The sequence below is a fragment of the Armigeres subalbatus genome, chromosome 1 (assembly GCF_024139115.2).
Source record: "Armigeres subalbatus isolate Guangzhou_Male chromosome 1, GZ_Asu_2, whole genome shotgun sequence".
NCBI lineage: Eukaryota > Metazoa > Arthropoda > Insecta > Diptera > Culicidae > Armigeres > Armigeres subalbatus.
This window is the reverse complement of record NC_085139.1, coordinates 274861211-274876890: the sequence shown is the minus strand read 5'-3', so window position 1 is coordinate 274876890 and position 15680 is coordinate 274861211. Positions and strand designations below refer to the sequence as shown.

Here is a 15680-nt window from a genome sequence, read left to right as displayed (position 1 = left end):
GCACACAACCTCGGTGCTGGTATGACGAGTCCCCACGAATCAGCGGTACAGCACACCATTAACCAACTTGAGCAAGAGGACGCCCGGTCACCTGTTGATCGCGTGACAGAGGACGAAGTTCGAGCTGCAGTCAAACGCGGTAAGAACATGAAGGCTCCCGGAAACGACGCTATCTTCAACTTAGTTTTGAAAAAACTTTCTGGAAAGGCATTCCGCCACCTCGCAGCAATCTTCTCCAGGTGCTTCGAAGAAAAGTACTTCCCAACTAGGTGGAAGATACCCTAGCAGCACACATATTCCATATAGGTTACTGCAGCTCATATGTGACCAGATTTAGTCGCAATCAAGTTGCTGCAACCGGATTTGCCTGACTTGTGCTGCTCGGGTAGGGAAAGTTATCCCCATTCCGAAACCTGGGAAGGACCCTACGGCCCCAACGAGCTACAGGCCCATCACGTTGTTGTCGGCAGTCAGCAAGCTATTAGAGCGGCTCATCCTCCAGCGGCTGATTACGCATGTCGAAGAGCACAACATTATCGTGCCAGTGCAATTCGGCTTCAGACGAGGGCACTCCACCGTCCACCAGCTGGTCCGTGTGGAGAACACCATACTCCGGAACAAGGCGCTCTCCAACAACACTGCGATGGTTCTCCTGGATGTCGAAAAGGCGTTCGACAACGTATGGGCTCGTGCACAAACTGGTTCAGGCAAATGTTCCAGGCTACCTCATAAAAATGGTAAGGAACTATTTGTCAAATCGCACGTTCCAAGTCCATCTTTCAGGTGTGAAATCGGATTTCATGGCAATCACGGCAGGCGTTCCCCAAGGCAGCCTTCTGGGTCCAATGCTGTACAACTTGTACACCTCTGATGTTCCACAGCTCCCAGCTGGGTGCATCCTAGCGCTCTACGCCGACGACAGTGCCATTATAGCCAACGGGCGGACACCGAAGGACTACCGATTACGACTCCAGCAAGGGGTAACAGCATACGTGACGTACCTCACATCTTGGAAGATAAAGGTAAACGAGGCCAAGAGTCAAGCCATACTCCTGCGGGATCGACAATCACCAAAACTTCTACCGCCTCCTGACTGCTTCATCCGGGTAAACCGCTGCCCTGTTGAGTGGTCCAACGAAGTCGGATACCTCGGCGTCACGATAGACAACAAACTGATTTACCGCTCCCACACGGACATCCTGAAGCAAAGGTGCATCGGACTGTTGAAATCGGTGTACCCATTGATCAACCGCCGGTCCCGTCTATCACGCCGAAACAAGCTGGCTACCTTCACAGCGATCATCGCTACGGTGGTCAACTATGCGATGCCGGTGTGGGGAACATGCGCTGCAACCCACGTCAAGAAGCTGCAGGTGGTGCAGAACAGATTCCTCCGAACGATTTTGGACGCCTCGTACGACACGAGGATCAGCGAGCTGCATCGTGCTGCTGGGTGCAAGACAGTGCAGCAGAGGATCGAGGAGTCGATTGACAGCTTCATAGTAAGTGCTACCCACTCCGAACACCCGCTCATCCGAGCGCTGGTCAACTAGGTTTTCAAATTATTAGGTTAAGTAGGTTTTCAAATTAAAATTAAACACATGTACCCATGTATACACACACAGAACACAAAACATAATTCCACACACTCATCACTGATGAGAGAGATATAAGCAAAGGATGAAAAAGTTGAAGTAAACTTATATCACTTAAAAAGTAGACATGTACACACACTAATTTATAAAAAAAAGGTATATATAAAATTCGGAAATTCGTTCGCGCGTCATTTTCATTCTGGATGTCACGGAGAACAGATCAGCGCGGTTCCAGCGATAACGCCTGTGGTTTGGTCTGTTGTGGTAAAAACTCATGAACGATTCAAATCAAGCCCAACTCAGCACCTAAAAACTCATGGATGAGTTGAATCATCGTATGTTTTCTGTACGTATGTAGAATCACGAGCGCGCGTCAAACGGAGAAGCTGCAAAAATGTATTCGCATGGATGACTATCTACTAAAATTATAAGTCTTTCTCTGAATCGTGATCTCGTGATTCTACTACTGACGGAAAACAATCTGCCATCACCAAGCAATTAAGTTTTACTTTGATCAACATTCATCTCGCCTCAAGTTGTGACTTAAGAGCTACTTTCATTGATGGTAGCCAATCGTTAATACCTACTTCATACAAGAAAATTAAAACTGAGTGCTGCTAATGTTAATGACGATGACCGCACGACCCACACCATCGCCGGGAATAAAATTTCCGGTACGAGCTCAACCGATGCCAAAGGTGGTACCACGGTCTGCTCTCCGCGTCATCTCGAACGAAATGGCTAGCGCGCGCGGAATAGCTGCTTTCTTGTAATCAATAAAGTTGAACCTGTAGCCACGCCCCTTTGATGAGTGTGTGACGGTTACACAATATTTGCAGTCATACCGGACAACAAAGAGGCGCAACTAATGAGCCATCTTTATTGATTACTAGCAGACCCGTCAAACTTCGTTTCGCCTAAAATTGATTTATTCTCTAATTAGTTCTCAAGTTATGCAGTAATTTATGCTTTCTTTGTATGGGAGCCCGCTTTTCAGAAGGGACGGGAGGAGCGAACCACTACAGAAACATATCTTCCCTTCCAAAACCTCCACATGTCAGATTTGGTTGCATTTGCTTGATTAATTATCGAGTTATGAATAAATTGGGGCTCCATTTGTATGAGATCCCCCCTTTCCAAAGGGGGGCGGGGTCTCGAACCATCTTAAGAACCTTCCCTGGTCCCAAAAACCTCTGCATACAAAGTTTCACGCCGATCGGTTCAGTAGCTTTCGAGTCTATAAGGGTCAGACAGACAGAAATTCATTTTTATGTATATACAGGGGTTAGACAAAAAGGTTGAGATAGGTAAAAATAAGTCGAAATTCAAATCAGCATAACTGTGCGTATAATAATCCGATTTTGATAAAACCAGGACCATCAGAAGCGGACACTCTTCTAGTATACTGTCCTCTTTCAAAACATGAGGTTGGTCCTTGGCCACCGGAAATGTTCCGGGTTTTCCGAGGGTATGTTCAAGATGCATTTTTTCCACTGCTTGTAATTTTATGTGACTTTAACTTTCATCATGTTTTATACTTTTTCCGAAAATTAGAACTTATATGCCGGCCAATGGTGGCTGTAGATTGAGAATCCATCTAAACTACACAGAGATACGGCCATTTCCGTAAAAACGGTACCGGGATCATGATGAAATGATAACAGATCGGAATAATGCAAATATGAGTATCTGACTTCATGGCTTTGCGAGACGATGATTACAGAAACATTTCCAGAATGATAGTGTCCACTGCCACCCTTACAGCAGGTTCCATGGGCCTTCCAGGAGGGGCCGGTTTTGGAACCATCTGGAACCATGCATATATGGGTGTCAAAATTCATGTTTTCCCAAGACGCTGAATATAGAATCTTTATAAGAGATATATTTTGAGGACTGTAAGACTCTTTGGCCAATTTGTAACAGGTTCCGGAAGTTCTGCGAAAGTGACATTTGTTCAGGGTGTATGGCCAATCCCGTATCGTTTTCACGAAAATGGCCATATATCTTCGTATACATAACGGATTTTCGATCTGCAGCCAGCATTGGTCAGCATATTAGTTCTAGTTTCTGGGTAAAGCATGAAACATGATGGCAGTAAACGTCATATAAAATGACAAGCAGCAGAAAAAATGCCTTTTTAACATACCCTCGGAAAACCCGGAACACCACCGGTGGCCAAGGGTCAATCAGAGGTTTCGCATAGGGCCAGTATACTAGAAGAGTTTCCGCGTCGGATGGTCCCAGTTTGATCAAAATCGGATCGTTCTACGCAAAGTTATGCAGATTTAAACTTCGACAAATTTTTGCCTATCTCAACCTTTTTGTCTAACCCCTGTAGATAGAAGAAGAAGAAGATAAGAAAATTGCTCTCCCGCGCGTGCGTGGCATTTCATTTGAAATGTCGCGGAGAGCGGTCCCAGCATCGGCGGAGTTGCTGAGCGAATTCATCGGTTCTTCTCAGGGCCACCATTCTATACAAAGGAAGAGGCGAGGCGAATATTATTCAAAGAGCAAATTAACCACTTGGCGACGCCATAATGTTGCCGTCCGTAGCAGAATCACGAGTGCGCCCCGGGGGGAGATTCTATATAATATGAATTCGTATGAATGGCATCAGTGGCAGCCAAGTGAAATTTTTCTCAAGATTCTTATTTGGTTTTGTTGCAGTTTGTGATTGGGAAGGCGGATTATTTACAATCGATCGAAAGATCACAATTTTGTGGAAGCGAAGATTAGGCCGAGACGATTTTTTTCTAAAGTGCAAATTGGTGGTGGGGATTCTCATCGATTTGTTTTCGGCGAAAAATGACAAAACAAAACTTTGCCAGACTGTCCGGACGTTTCGGTCGATTCACTGGCCTTCGACCATCTTCTGCGGACAAATCTTCCAGTCACTTATTTTCTAACAGACAGCCAAATTATAATGCAAATTATAATCGCTTGGCGACAGCAGAATGTTGCCGTCGGTAGTTAAATCACGAGTGCGTGTCAGAAGAAGCTGCAAAAATATATTTGCATGGATGGAAATAAAACCTGAAAAAAGTAGCAGACTACCTGCTAAAATTATAATCTTGAGGGGAAATTTCACGAATTATTTTCGGAAGCTTCTTTCTCTGACGCGCGCTCGTAATTCTGCTACCGAAGGACAACAATCTGCCATCACCAAGCAATTAAGTTTTACTTTGATTGAAATTCATCTCGCCTCAAGTTGTGACTTAATAGTGCTGTCCAATGAGCAGCTCGAAGTAGCTCGAAGTTGTTCCCGTCCTGCTCGTTCTTTTTTGTCAACAAACGGGCATGAGCAGGACAGGGAGAAACTTCGAGCTACTTCAAGCTCTCATTGGACAGCACTAATAGCTACTTTCACTGATGGTAACCAATCGTTAGTACTTCAGACAAGAAAATTTAATCCGAGCGCTGCTGATGTTGATGACGACGACCGCATGACCCACACCATCGGTGAGAATAAGATTTCCGGTAGAACCTCCGCCGATTCCGATGATGGGACCGCGATCTGCTTTTCGCGACATCTCGAACGAAATGGCTAGCGCGCGCGGAAGAGCTGCTTTGTTGTAATCAATCAAGTTAAACCTGTAGCCACGCCCCTTTGGTGAGCGTTTCGGTTACACAATATTTGCAGTCATACCGGACAACAAAGAGGTGGGACTAATGAGCCATCTTTATTCATTATAAGAAAACTGCTCTCCCCCGCGCTCGAGGCATTTCATTTGAAAAATCGTGGAGAGCAGTCCCAGCATCGGCAGAGTTGCTGAGCGAATTCCAGCCCGTGTCGTGGATCGTGTGGTCGTCGTCGACATATTTGGGGAATTAATCGGTTCTTCTCAGGGCCACCATTCTACACAAAGGAAGATTGAGGCGAGGCGAATTTTATTCAAAGTGAAAATTAACCGCTTGGCGACGCCATAAAGTTGCTTGCCGTCCGTAGCAGAATCACGAGCGCGCATCGGAGGGAGATGGCTTCTGTGGAGTGAAATTCTTATTCGGTTTTGTTATTCCAGCAGCATAATTACGGGCGCGCATCGTAGGTGCTGCAAATATGTATTCATATAGATGGCGTCAGTTGTTGTCAAGTTAAATTTTCTCTCAAGATTATGATTTTTTCAGAATCACCATTTTACACAAAAGAATTAATTTTCCAGCATTTTGACGTAAACTACGTCTAAGGGGAAGCCTCGGATACAGGGTGCCAAATGAAAATTTCCAAATTGGGGACCGCCACGAAATCATGTAAGATTTCAAAAGTTATGCGACTTTATCTTTCGATAAATTTTTGAGATTTTATTATCAATAGATTCGGAAACTTTCCACCAATTCGTTAATTGTTTTAAAACTATTAATTATCAACGTAAAACTATTGAAAATTTTAGTTCGTCCGCGTCTGGTAAAAGATTCAGAACTAACCAACTCCGCTCATGCATCCCCAACACGGACATCAGATTGCTGTAACGCACGCACCTTTTGGCCCACCGCTTCATTTTTCCTGTGCATAGTCGTGTCTTGCGGCCATTGGAGGCAGTCGACGGGTAGTTGTTGCAGAAAATTATTCACAAAGATGACGTAGCAAATAAGCGGAAAATCATTGAGTGGCTGTCGTCGGTGACAGCAGAATTGTGGTAGTGCAATTTTCTCCTCATTTTAACTCGCTGTCGACAAACCTGTTCTACTAAAAAATTAAACAAATTCTATTGAACGCTGACGATGCTGATGACAACCGCACGATGATTTCAAGCAAAACCGCAAACGCGCGCGTGAGAGAAGCTTTTTGAATTGACTTGAGACGATGGCTGCGCCGGTAGCGGTCCAAGTAACATCTGTATGGTCGTCGGTGATGATTGAGAAAAATGTTTGTTCGACAAGTCGAGTCAAGTACAAGACACTGAAGACGACCACACAGTTGTGGTCGAAATACGTATCTGCAAAGATAACGAAAATTAACTAGTGGAATTAAATGGACAGTACTTAATTCGTCTTAGACGGTTTAATACATTCCACTAAAAGAGCTTAATATATTTTCCCAAAATTATTTACCAGTTCACTCCATACAGGTAAACTATCCATGTACACAATCTGATAGATTACTCGTGACAGAGCTGGTGTTACCTAAATCAGCATACTTGGGCCAATAATGTATAATACTTTATATCATACTGATTGCATACCTAATATTATACTTAATTAATTTAATAATTATCAAACCTATACATTTAGTAGTTTGTCAATAACTCATTCCAAAGGTTGAATTTCAAACGTGATGTCCACCATTTCTAGTGCGAAGGTTTATACAACTCTGCCTCATTGTCGTTTCCTTTGCACTACTAACAAATCGATAGCGCTAGTTGCAGTAACTTATACTGACTAATAATAACTAATTCAGTATAAGTTATTACAAACTAGTGCTTTAAATCGATTATTAGTTAAATTAAAACAACAAACTGTAGGGCAGAGCTGTCGAAAAATGTTCGCACCAGAAGTCCACCATAAGACACGTTTTGAAATTTAACCTCCGGGATGAGTCATCGACAAACTAAATGATCGAACTGAGTTTACTACATGATCCAAAAACATGCTTGGATTGTAGAAAAGTTTGGATACATTTTCCGTTGACTTGCAAGAATGGAACATTTTCTCCGAATCCTTCCAAAACTCAGCTTCTCCCACATAATCCGAGTGATATTTGAAAACTTCAAACATATATGTTATCACTATGAATGGGGTTCCAATTAATTGGTCTAGCGAAGTCCAAGATTTAGGACTTATGTATAGCATGAATTAATTAACTATCAAAACCTCACAGAAGATATGCAAGCGAAAAGGTAGGAATATAGTAGGTTAATATTTGTAGAAAATCAAAACCATTTACTAAAATAAATTGTTTTATTTACAAACTAATTGTTAGAAAAGCCATGTTCTACATATACTGTGCCAATATAGATTATTTGCTGTAACGGCAGGAAGAATGCATTACAGAGGATTCAAATTAAACGTTGAAAGTGATGTTGCTTCCCTGCACATCAAAACACTACGAATATTAGGTGACATATCTGAATGAATTGACACAAAAGCACATGACGTAGACTCAATCGTATATGTTTTTCAATGTCAGATGATTTAAATATGCCACGGAACCTAAACACAGCATCCGGTGGGTTGCCGCACGAATGCACAAGCAGCCGATGATCAGTGCAAATTGCGTATAACCTGTTATACTTCGATCACCGCTCATCTAAGGAGTAAAGATAGCTGAGGGGTAACGTTCTAGCCTCTCACTCAGAGAGTCTAAGTTCGACGCTCGTTCGATTCTCATTTTTTCGAAAACATATTTATAAACAATTTTTCTTTTCTATAACTCAATACTAAATTTTTAAAACGACTTCTCTGCGTTTAAGATTAAAACATCGATTTGTCAAATCTGAGAGCCGAGAGCACTCCCACGCAATCCAACACCAGCAGATAGCCGAAATCTTCACCTATATGTTAGGCTACATATCTACACATGTTGTTTAATCGAAATAATTAGACTTTCATGTTGCCAATCTAAAGTAAATTAAATTTCGAACCCGAAAATCTAATTATTTTCGGCTAAAATGTGTTTTAACGCTTTAACAATCATTTTGAAATTGACGCCTTATATCCCTTACCGGGTGAAATAAAAAAGCATCACCCGGCCCCCATTTTGTTTACTCGCTTCCGTCAGGGCCAAAGCGGTGTGTTGGTGATGCTTCTTTGCGATATTCATCCGACGGCAAGCGACTGAAGCGAATGCAGTGCCGTTCGCTCCCGCCGAAATGTGCTTGCATAGCGTCCTCACGTACACCAGCTGCGCTACCATACGCTGATTGAACGCCACAAAAATAGCTGCCACGTGAGAAGTTCACTCGTATATAGGGTATGCGAGCGCATGATAGCAAAATAATAGAAAAATGGGCCTGATTACATTTAGTAAAGAGAAACGTTATTAATTATTGAACAGTTTTTTCTTCGTTAGAGGTTACCCAAATAAACACTTATAGGATCATGCCTTCAGTGAAGACAATGGGTTCTTAATATTGTTCATCATTGCATTCCTCAACGTTTGCTTTACTTGAAGCAACACGTTGTAATTATGCCATTATAAATACTAATTGAAAACAATAATTTCCCCAACAAATTGGCTTTCCTACCTATATACTGCCGCCGCAAGCGTAACTGTTCCATATTTTCTTCCATGCAAAATCAATATTGGACGATTATGCTTGCGACGGCAGTATAGTGGAGTTCATTTTACCTCCAAGAAAATTTAGATTAATTATCAAGGCGAAATGAATCCAATTCATTTCTAGCAAATTCAAAGTTTGTCTATCAGTTAATGCATTAAAACTATCAATTTAGAACCACTATTGATTTTATCAAATATATTTTCTTTCATTGATTCAATAATACTTCCAATATTGGTACTGTTACCCTAGCAGAGTGAACTCTGTGGCTTTGAAAAGAAATGAACGTATACCAATTTGATGAATACTGTACAACTTATATTTACTCATACCATGTGTGTCTTGATGGTTTTGTGGTATGGCAAGCGCCTTCCACCCCCAGAGGTCAGCAGTTCGAATCTAGGAGAATTCAGTGTAGAACATTTTGCTATTTTTTTATACGCAAAACAGTTTTTTGGCCATAACTCCAGATTGCGATGAGCTATGGATCTAATTTTCAATAGCAAACAATGGGACTGAATTCCGCGTCGACTGCAACTTATTGCGAGCAAATCGGACAATGGGAAGTTCAAAAAAGTGTGTCTACAAAATTTGTACACATACACACATACACACATACACACATACACACACACACACATACATCCACACATACAGACATCACCTCAATTCGTCGAGCTGAGTCGATCGGTATATAAAAATCGGCCCTCCGGGCCTCCTATCAAAATTTTGTTTTTGAAGCAGTATTATAGCTATTTTTGGTTGAATTCGCTATTGTGTCATGTATACAACCTAATGTTCATATGATATTACGATTCCCATTGCACTAAGAGGTTTTACGTAGTTTACGTCGAGCGGTCGTGTCTTGTACACAACCCTTCTGATTTTTTTTCTGCTGTACGCTTGTGTAATGATGACATGTAGAAAAGCGCAGTGAGATAGCGTTGCCTATTCGGTTACCATGGTGTGGCATATTATTTTGTAAGTACGGTGATGGCTGATTACGTTTGCTAAAATGCTTCGAACATGACATTCTAGCAGAGCGTATATCCTACAGAGAACAATTTGAGAATATTTTAGGCGAATCCTGTTGGCTTTTTCCAAAGCATTTATGTGACTCTGAAGTGCAAAACACTTGACGAAGCCGCAGCTTAGAATAATAATGAGACGTCTCACTTTTCACTCCTAATCTCATCATTCTCACTGTGAGTAGTGAGTAGTGAGACGTCCAACTTCTCACTTCGTACTACTCATTTTTCACAGTCAGAAGTGAAAGATGAGGAGTGAGACGTCTCGCTATTCATTTCGCGCTTCTCACTTTTTACAGTAAGAAGCGAGAAATGAGGAGTGAGAAGTGTGATGACTCACTTCTCACTCCTTATTTCTCGCTTCTTACTGTAAAAAGTGAGACGCGTCATTACTCACTTCTCATTCATTCATTCATTTATTTAGTTAACATCTAAACAGATAACACTGAATCAACAATTTGACGCCACAATGCACGGTTCGAGGCCGCATCTCTCCATCCTCGGATACGCCCCACTCTCGCCAAGTCGTTCTGCACCTGGTCTGCCCATCTCGCTCGCTGCGCTCCACGCCGTCTCGTACCTGCCGGATCGGAAGCGAACACCTACTCACTTCTCACTTTTCACATTAAGAAGTGAGAAATGAGGAGTGAGGAGTGAGACGTCATATTTCTCACTCTTCATTACTCACTTGTCACTGTAAACATTGAGAAGTGCGAAGTGAGTAGTGAGACGTCTTAGTTCTGAGCGCTGCGGCACTACTTCGCTTTCCGGCCCGTAAATTTAAAACAGAGAATCTCATGATCCGATCGGGTGAAGTTTACGATAAAGCAGACAATTGAATAAAATGTATGCCAAAAACATTTTTTTGAAACTTTGCAGAGTGAGCTAATCCCTTAATTGATATGTTTTCAAACCTAAGCTCCCAACAATGTAATCTGTTTTTCCTTTTCAGTGCCACCCTCCAAAATGCCCAACCAACCCCATTGTCGCCGTCAACTCTACCAGTACTCCAAAGCTATCGTCTGGCGGCGCCAGATCATCTTCAAACCACGTCGGAGCTGCTGACGAACTTTGCACCATCTCGCAGTTGCCATCCCCAACGGAAAGAATCACTGCTTCTAGATCGGAAATAGTTTTCGACATCGGCTTCAATATTGGAGATGAATCCAACACATCCCCCGGTGAAGGAGAGCCATCAAACAAAATGGGCAACAACACTGCTGATGACATTCTGCCGTTATCTTCAGAGAAAACGATGGCAACGGTCAGTGCTGCTCTTTCCAGTGTGGATCGTCAGGTTTTATCAATTGCTTCGTCATTCCTGGGCCACGCCATCCGCTCCAACTATATGGACAAAAGCATCAAAGCCAAGAAGAAGGTAGGTTAGTAAGTTAGAATAAAGAGCTACCATCGTCATCTATCGTTGCAAACATGATATGCCTCATTGAACCCCTCCGTTACCAACCCTCTTTTAAAATCGAAACACACAAGAAGTAGTAGCCATTCGTTTCCAGAGTTACACTTGATTCAAATTGGGTGTTCGGATTTGGCCAATTTCTAGAGCGTATACTTCTGAAATGATTTTTCAGATATATTGAAGGTTATAAAATTCATCTTCCATGTCTCTACAATGACGCCTACTCACAACATTTCAACTTCGGCTGAAAATATCCAATTCAAATCCAATCTTATCGCAATCCAGTGAGAAATCAATCCAACTAAATCCAATCCAAATCCAATCCAAATCCAATCCAAATCCAATCCAAATCCAATCCAAATCCAATCCAAATCCAATCCAAATCCAATCCAAATCCAATCCAAATCCAATCCAAATCCAATCCAAATCCAATCCAAATCCAATCCAAATCAATCCAACCAATCCAAACCAATCCAAACCAATCCAAACCAATCCAACCAATCCAAACCAATCCAAACCAATCCAAATCCAATCCAAACCAATCCAAACCAATCCAACTCCAATCCAAATCCAATCCAAATCCAATCCAAATCCAATCCAAATCCAATCCAAATCCAATCCAAATCCAATCCAAATCCAATCCAAATCCAATCCAAATCCAATCCAAATCCATTCTAAATCCAATCCAAATCCAAATCCAATCCAAATCCAATCCAATCCAAATCCAATCAGAATCCTGTACTTAGTTTCTATACGAGAAAGGCATAAAGATAAGCGCGAAAATATATGACTTAACATTAGATGACATTTTTCGATTATATTGGCTCTCGTCCGCATTATCACTTAAATAAAAGGGCAATACAAATGAACAAATTATGATGCATAAACTAGATTGCTTACAGTTGCGGAAGTAAAACAATTTGTAATTTGAAAAAAAATATCTTTTTAAAGTCTTTTTCATCACAATCGCAATACCTTGAAGTCTGAAACAATAACAATGTTCATTTGGCTCAGATTTATGCAGTTCTCAATGTTCGATTGGCTCAAGATGGCCGCTTCCGCATCCTCGGAATGTAGGATCCGTAGTCGATACGCGTCTCGTACTCTGGTGCACTCAAAACATGGATGTCATGGATGGCTTCCATCAGAATGCCACAGTAAGTGCATTGTTCTCCGTTGACACGCCTCATGATGATGCGGAACATTTTGGTTAAGCCGCATAAACGAATCACTGCGTAGGGGAAACTGGGGTAATATGCACCCCCGGGGAAAAACGACCCTTTTGCGTTTTTGAGTACATTTTCGGCAGTTTTTCCAGAATTTTTACTACAGCGCATGTAGTTCGGATCTTGAACTACCAAACCAGTAGTCAACATTCTTGAAAATATTCCTCGGACACGGTTAAAAATGACAAAAGGTCGTTTTGACCCGGGGGTGCATATTACCCCAGTTACCCCTAACTAAGGAAGTTGGGCACGATCTGTAATGCTTCTCCCAACACGCTCCCAGTTTGTGTTGTTATTGGCAAATACTACTTTGGGATTATCCGTACCTCAAACGTAGAAACAATGTGTAAGGTCAAGAGACGAGTCAGCCTCGAGCTGAAAGTCTTATAATAAAGACAACATAAAAAAAAATATATGGTCAACAGAGTTGTGCTGTCGAATTTGGAAAGGGAGATTTGCAATATTGTTTACCGTTTTCTTGAGCTACGAAAGCTTGCTTGATTGAGATGAGAGCTATTGAAAGGTATGCTATCGATTTCCCGTAGATGGGAATCAATCAGAAGAACGCGTTATTATAATAAAGGAATAAGGAGGTGTAGGTTCCTTCCCCCGTCATTATGGCGCGATAATTGTGACATTGGAACGGCTGTAATCAAGATGAATACACCACTGTGTGTGTATTCATCTTGGCTGCAATCAAGTCAAGAAAAAGATAACACGGCATTTTTGAAATGTTTAAATTCATTTTATTTACATATATCTGGGTTTTACAAAAAAAAATTACACTAAGTCTAAGTCGGAAAAAAACGTAGTGTGCTGTGGCCGCGAGAAGGCGTAGATTTTTTATGGCTCGTAATTTTTATCGAATACTAGCGAAAGAAACCCAGCTTTGCCCGGGTGTTGCGAATGTCACAATGAACTATTCGCAGCAACGCAGATCAATTTCCGTGCGTTTGTTGTGTTTTCCTCAACAGCTGACCCAAAACTGTATTCTAATATTTTTTTACATTTCCCCGTTAAATTCATAATTTTTTTTGTAAATACAAACCTTGCGGATCCCAAAACAAATCGATGAGGGAAGAAATCTTGCAAATCGGTCACCCCGTTAGCGAGTTAAATCGTCAGGAAGGAAATCTCAACTCATTTTTATTATATAGAAGAAGATTTATGAAAATAAAATTTATATTGAAGAAAAATTAAGCTCCCGGTCAAGTGCTTTCTAAAGAAGATTGAATAATTATTATTGATCGCAATTCCTCTGCATTACGAGAAACTTCTGAAAAGGCTCTATCCAATCGATCATTAAAGGTACATCCTAAGCAGTGCATCCTAAGCCATGCGTCCACTTAATGTCCAAGTACGAACAAGTCTCTAAAGATGCAAAGATGTCCCATCAGGAATACGGTTATTAGGGTATTATTAGGTATGCTCCTAAAGCATGACTCGTCATCTCATGTTAAGATATTTTCTGCGAATTTCTGTATATGTACAATCACAGTCGTCAGTAAAAACCATGCATGATGCGAATAGGCTATGTTGTGTTCTTCATAGGCAACAGTAACAATTAATTGCCCGAGCAAAGCTTGAGAGCAAATCGATTACTAATTTTGTTGTTGTGAAATCGCCTAATTTTTATAACTCAGGTTGATATCCTTTTGGTCGTTTTAACGGTTAAAAGATCAAAATCTACAGCAGAAAAATCTTACTGTGACATCAAATCGAAAACTATTCCTGCTGTCGATGAGAGCAAATCGAAAACTAATTTTGATATTGGTTCCGATAACAAAATAAGTACACAGTTTGATGTCAGATCATACAATTTAGAAATTATTATGATTTCGATTTGATATCAATATCAAAATATGTTATCTATATGCTCTCATTATGTTTTCAGACTTTGCTCGGGTGACGTCCTTCTCATGACACTGAATGGATTCAAACACATTTTTGTCGGGGTTAATTTGATTTATATGAGGGAGGTTATTATTTCCTCTTTTTATTCTCGGTACAGAGAGCGAATAATGGCGCTTAAACATAGGCTATTTAGCTAGGGCAAGTTTAATAGCTTCGCCCCATCCCAGAGGATCATCATCCAGGAGGAAGGAGTGGTCAAAATTCTTAGCATGGTCACTCCCAACGTCTTGTTAGAAATTGTAATATCATTTGCTTATAATGATACTCCCAAGCTATATTCCCTACCAAACATCTAACTCCTTGCCATCTATGAGGGCTCTCGTTAAGTAGATGTCATAGCATCACTCCCTTCCTTTCCCTAGTAACGGAGAAGATGGACGTGGCCAGCAATTGATGCTTTCATGCTTTATCATTTTGGACCTCCAATTGGATATCCATTAAATCCCAAATGGCAGTCCATAAGCAATTGGAGTAAGAAAGATAAAGAAAATACATGACAGCTATCAGTATGCAATATATAAACTGTTTTATGTAGCTTTTAAGCTTATTTGTTTAGAGCAATTTTTCTCACCACGATTAGTGTGTCCCTCAAAAAACAATATTTATGATATGTTCATTTCATTTTTTATTTTCCACGAATGCCACCTTCTGAAGAGTTTTGGGGCTTTTCAAAATGCGTGTTTTGCCACAATAACATCGTCTGTATCTTCTTCCGTTGTCGAGTTATATCAATTTAGTTAAAAAACATGACTTCAGTAAAATTGGTAAAACTTGAGATAAAAATAAATAACATATCTTCAATTTTTTTTAATTATAAAGAATATGACTTGCTCTTTCAAATGCCGTATAAACATATTTTTTTTGGTCTGCCCTAACCGGAAATATCCACTTATGAAAAAATCATAAGGGTTGTGTACAAGACACGACCGCCCGACGTAAACTACGTGAAACAGTTTGGTGAAATGAAGAATCTAGTGCCATTATCCATGAGTATTAAAAATTACTCTTTGGATTTCTTATGAATTTTACATTTTAAAAGGAACTAATATATTTATGTAATTAAAACAAATTTATTGAATTCTAGAGTTTTGTATAATATGAGTAGTTTCGTTTTGTTAGTTTAAATTCAATTCATTGTTCTTTTTCAAATTTTTCGAAAAATATTCTAAATGAGCTTAACTAAACTTGGGTATTTCTAAATTTCAATTTATCAGGTTTAATTGCACTTTTTACTATATTTAACCATTAAAACTTTAGAAATGAGGACAACTACCGTCAAATCACTG

At 40.6% G+C, this 15680-nt stretch overlaps 1 protein-coding gene across 1 annotated transcript in view; it reads left to right on the top strand.

Moving 5' to 3' along the window:
* Positions 1-15680, top strand: part of LOC134214542 (uncharacterized) — a 301878-nt gene that overhangs the window by 217440 nt on the left and 68758 nt on the right. Inside the window, exon 2 of the mRNA XM_062693903.1 lies at positions 10790-11215. Coding sequence (XP_062549887.1) covers positions 10790-11215 — 426 coding nt within the window. The remainder of the gene's footprint in view (positions 1-10789; positions 11216-15680) is intronic.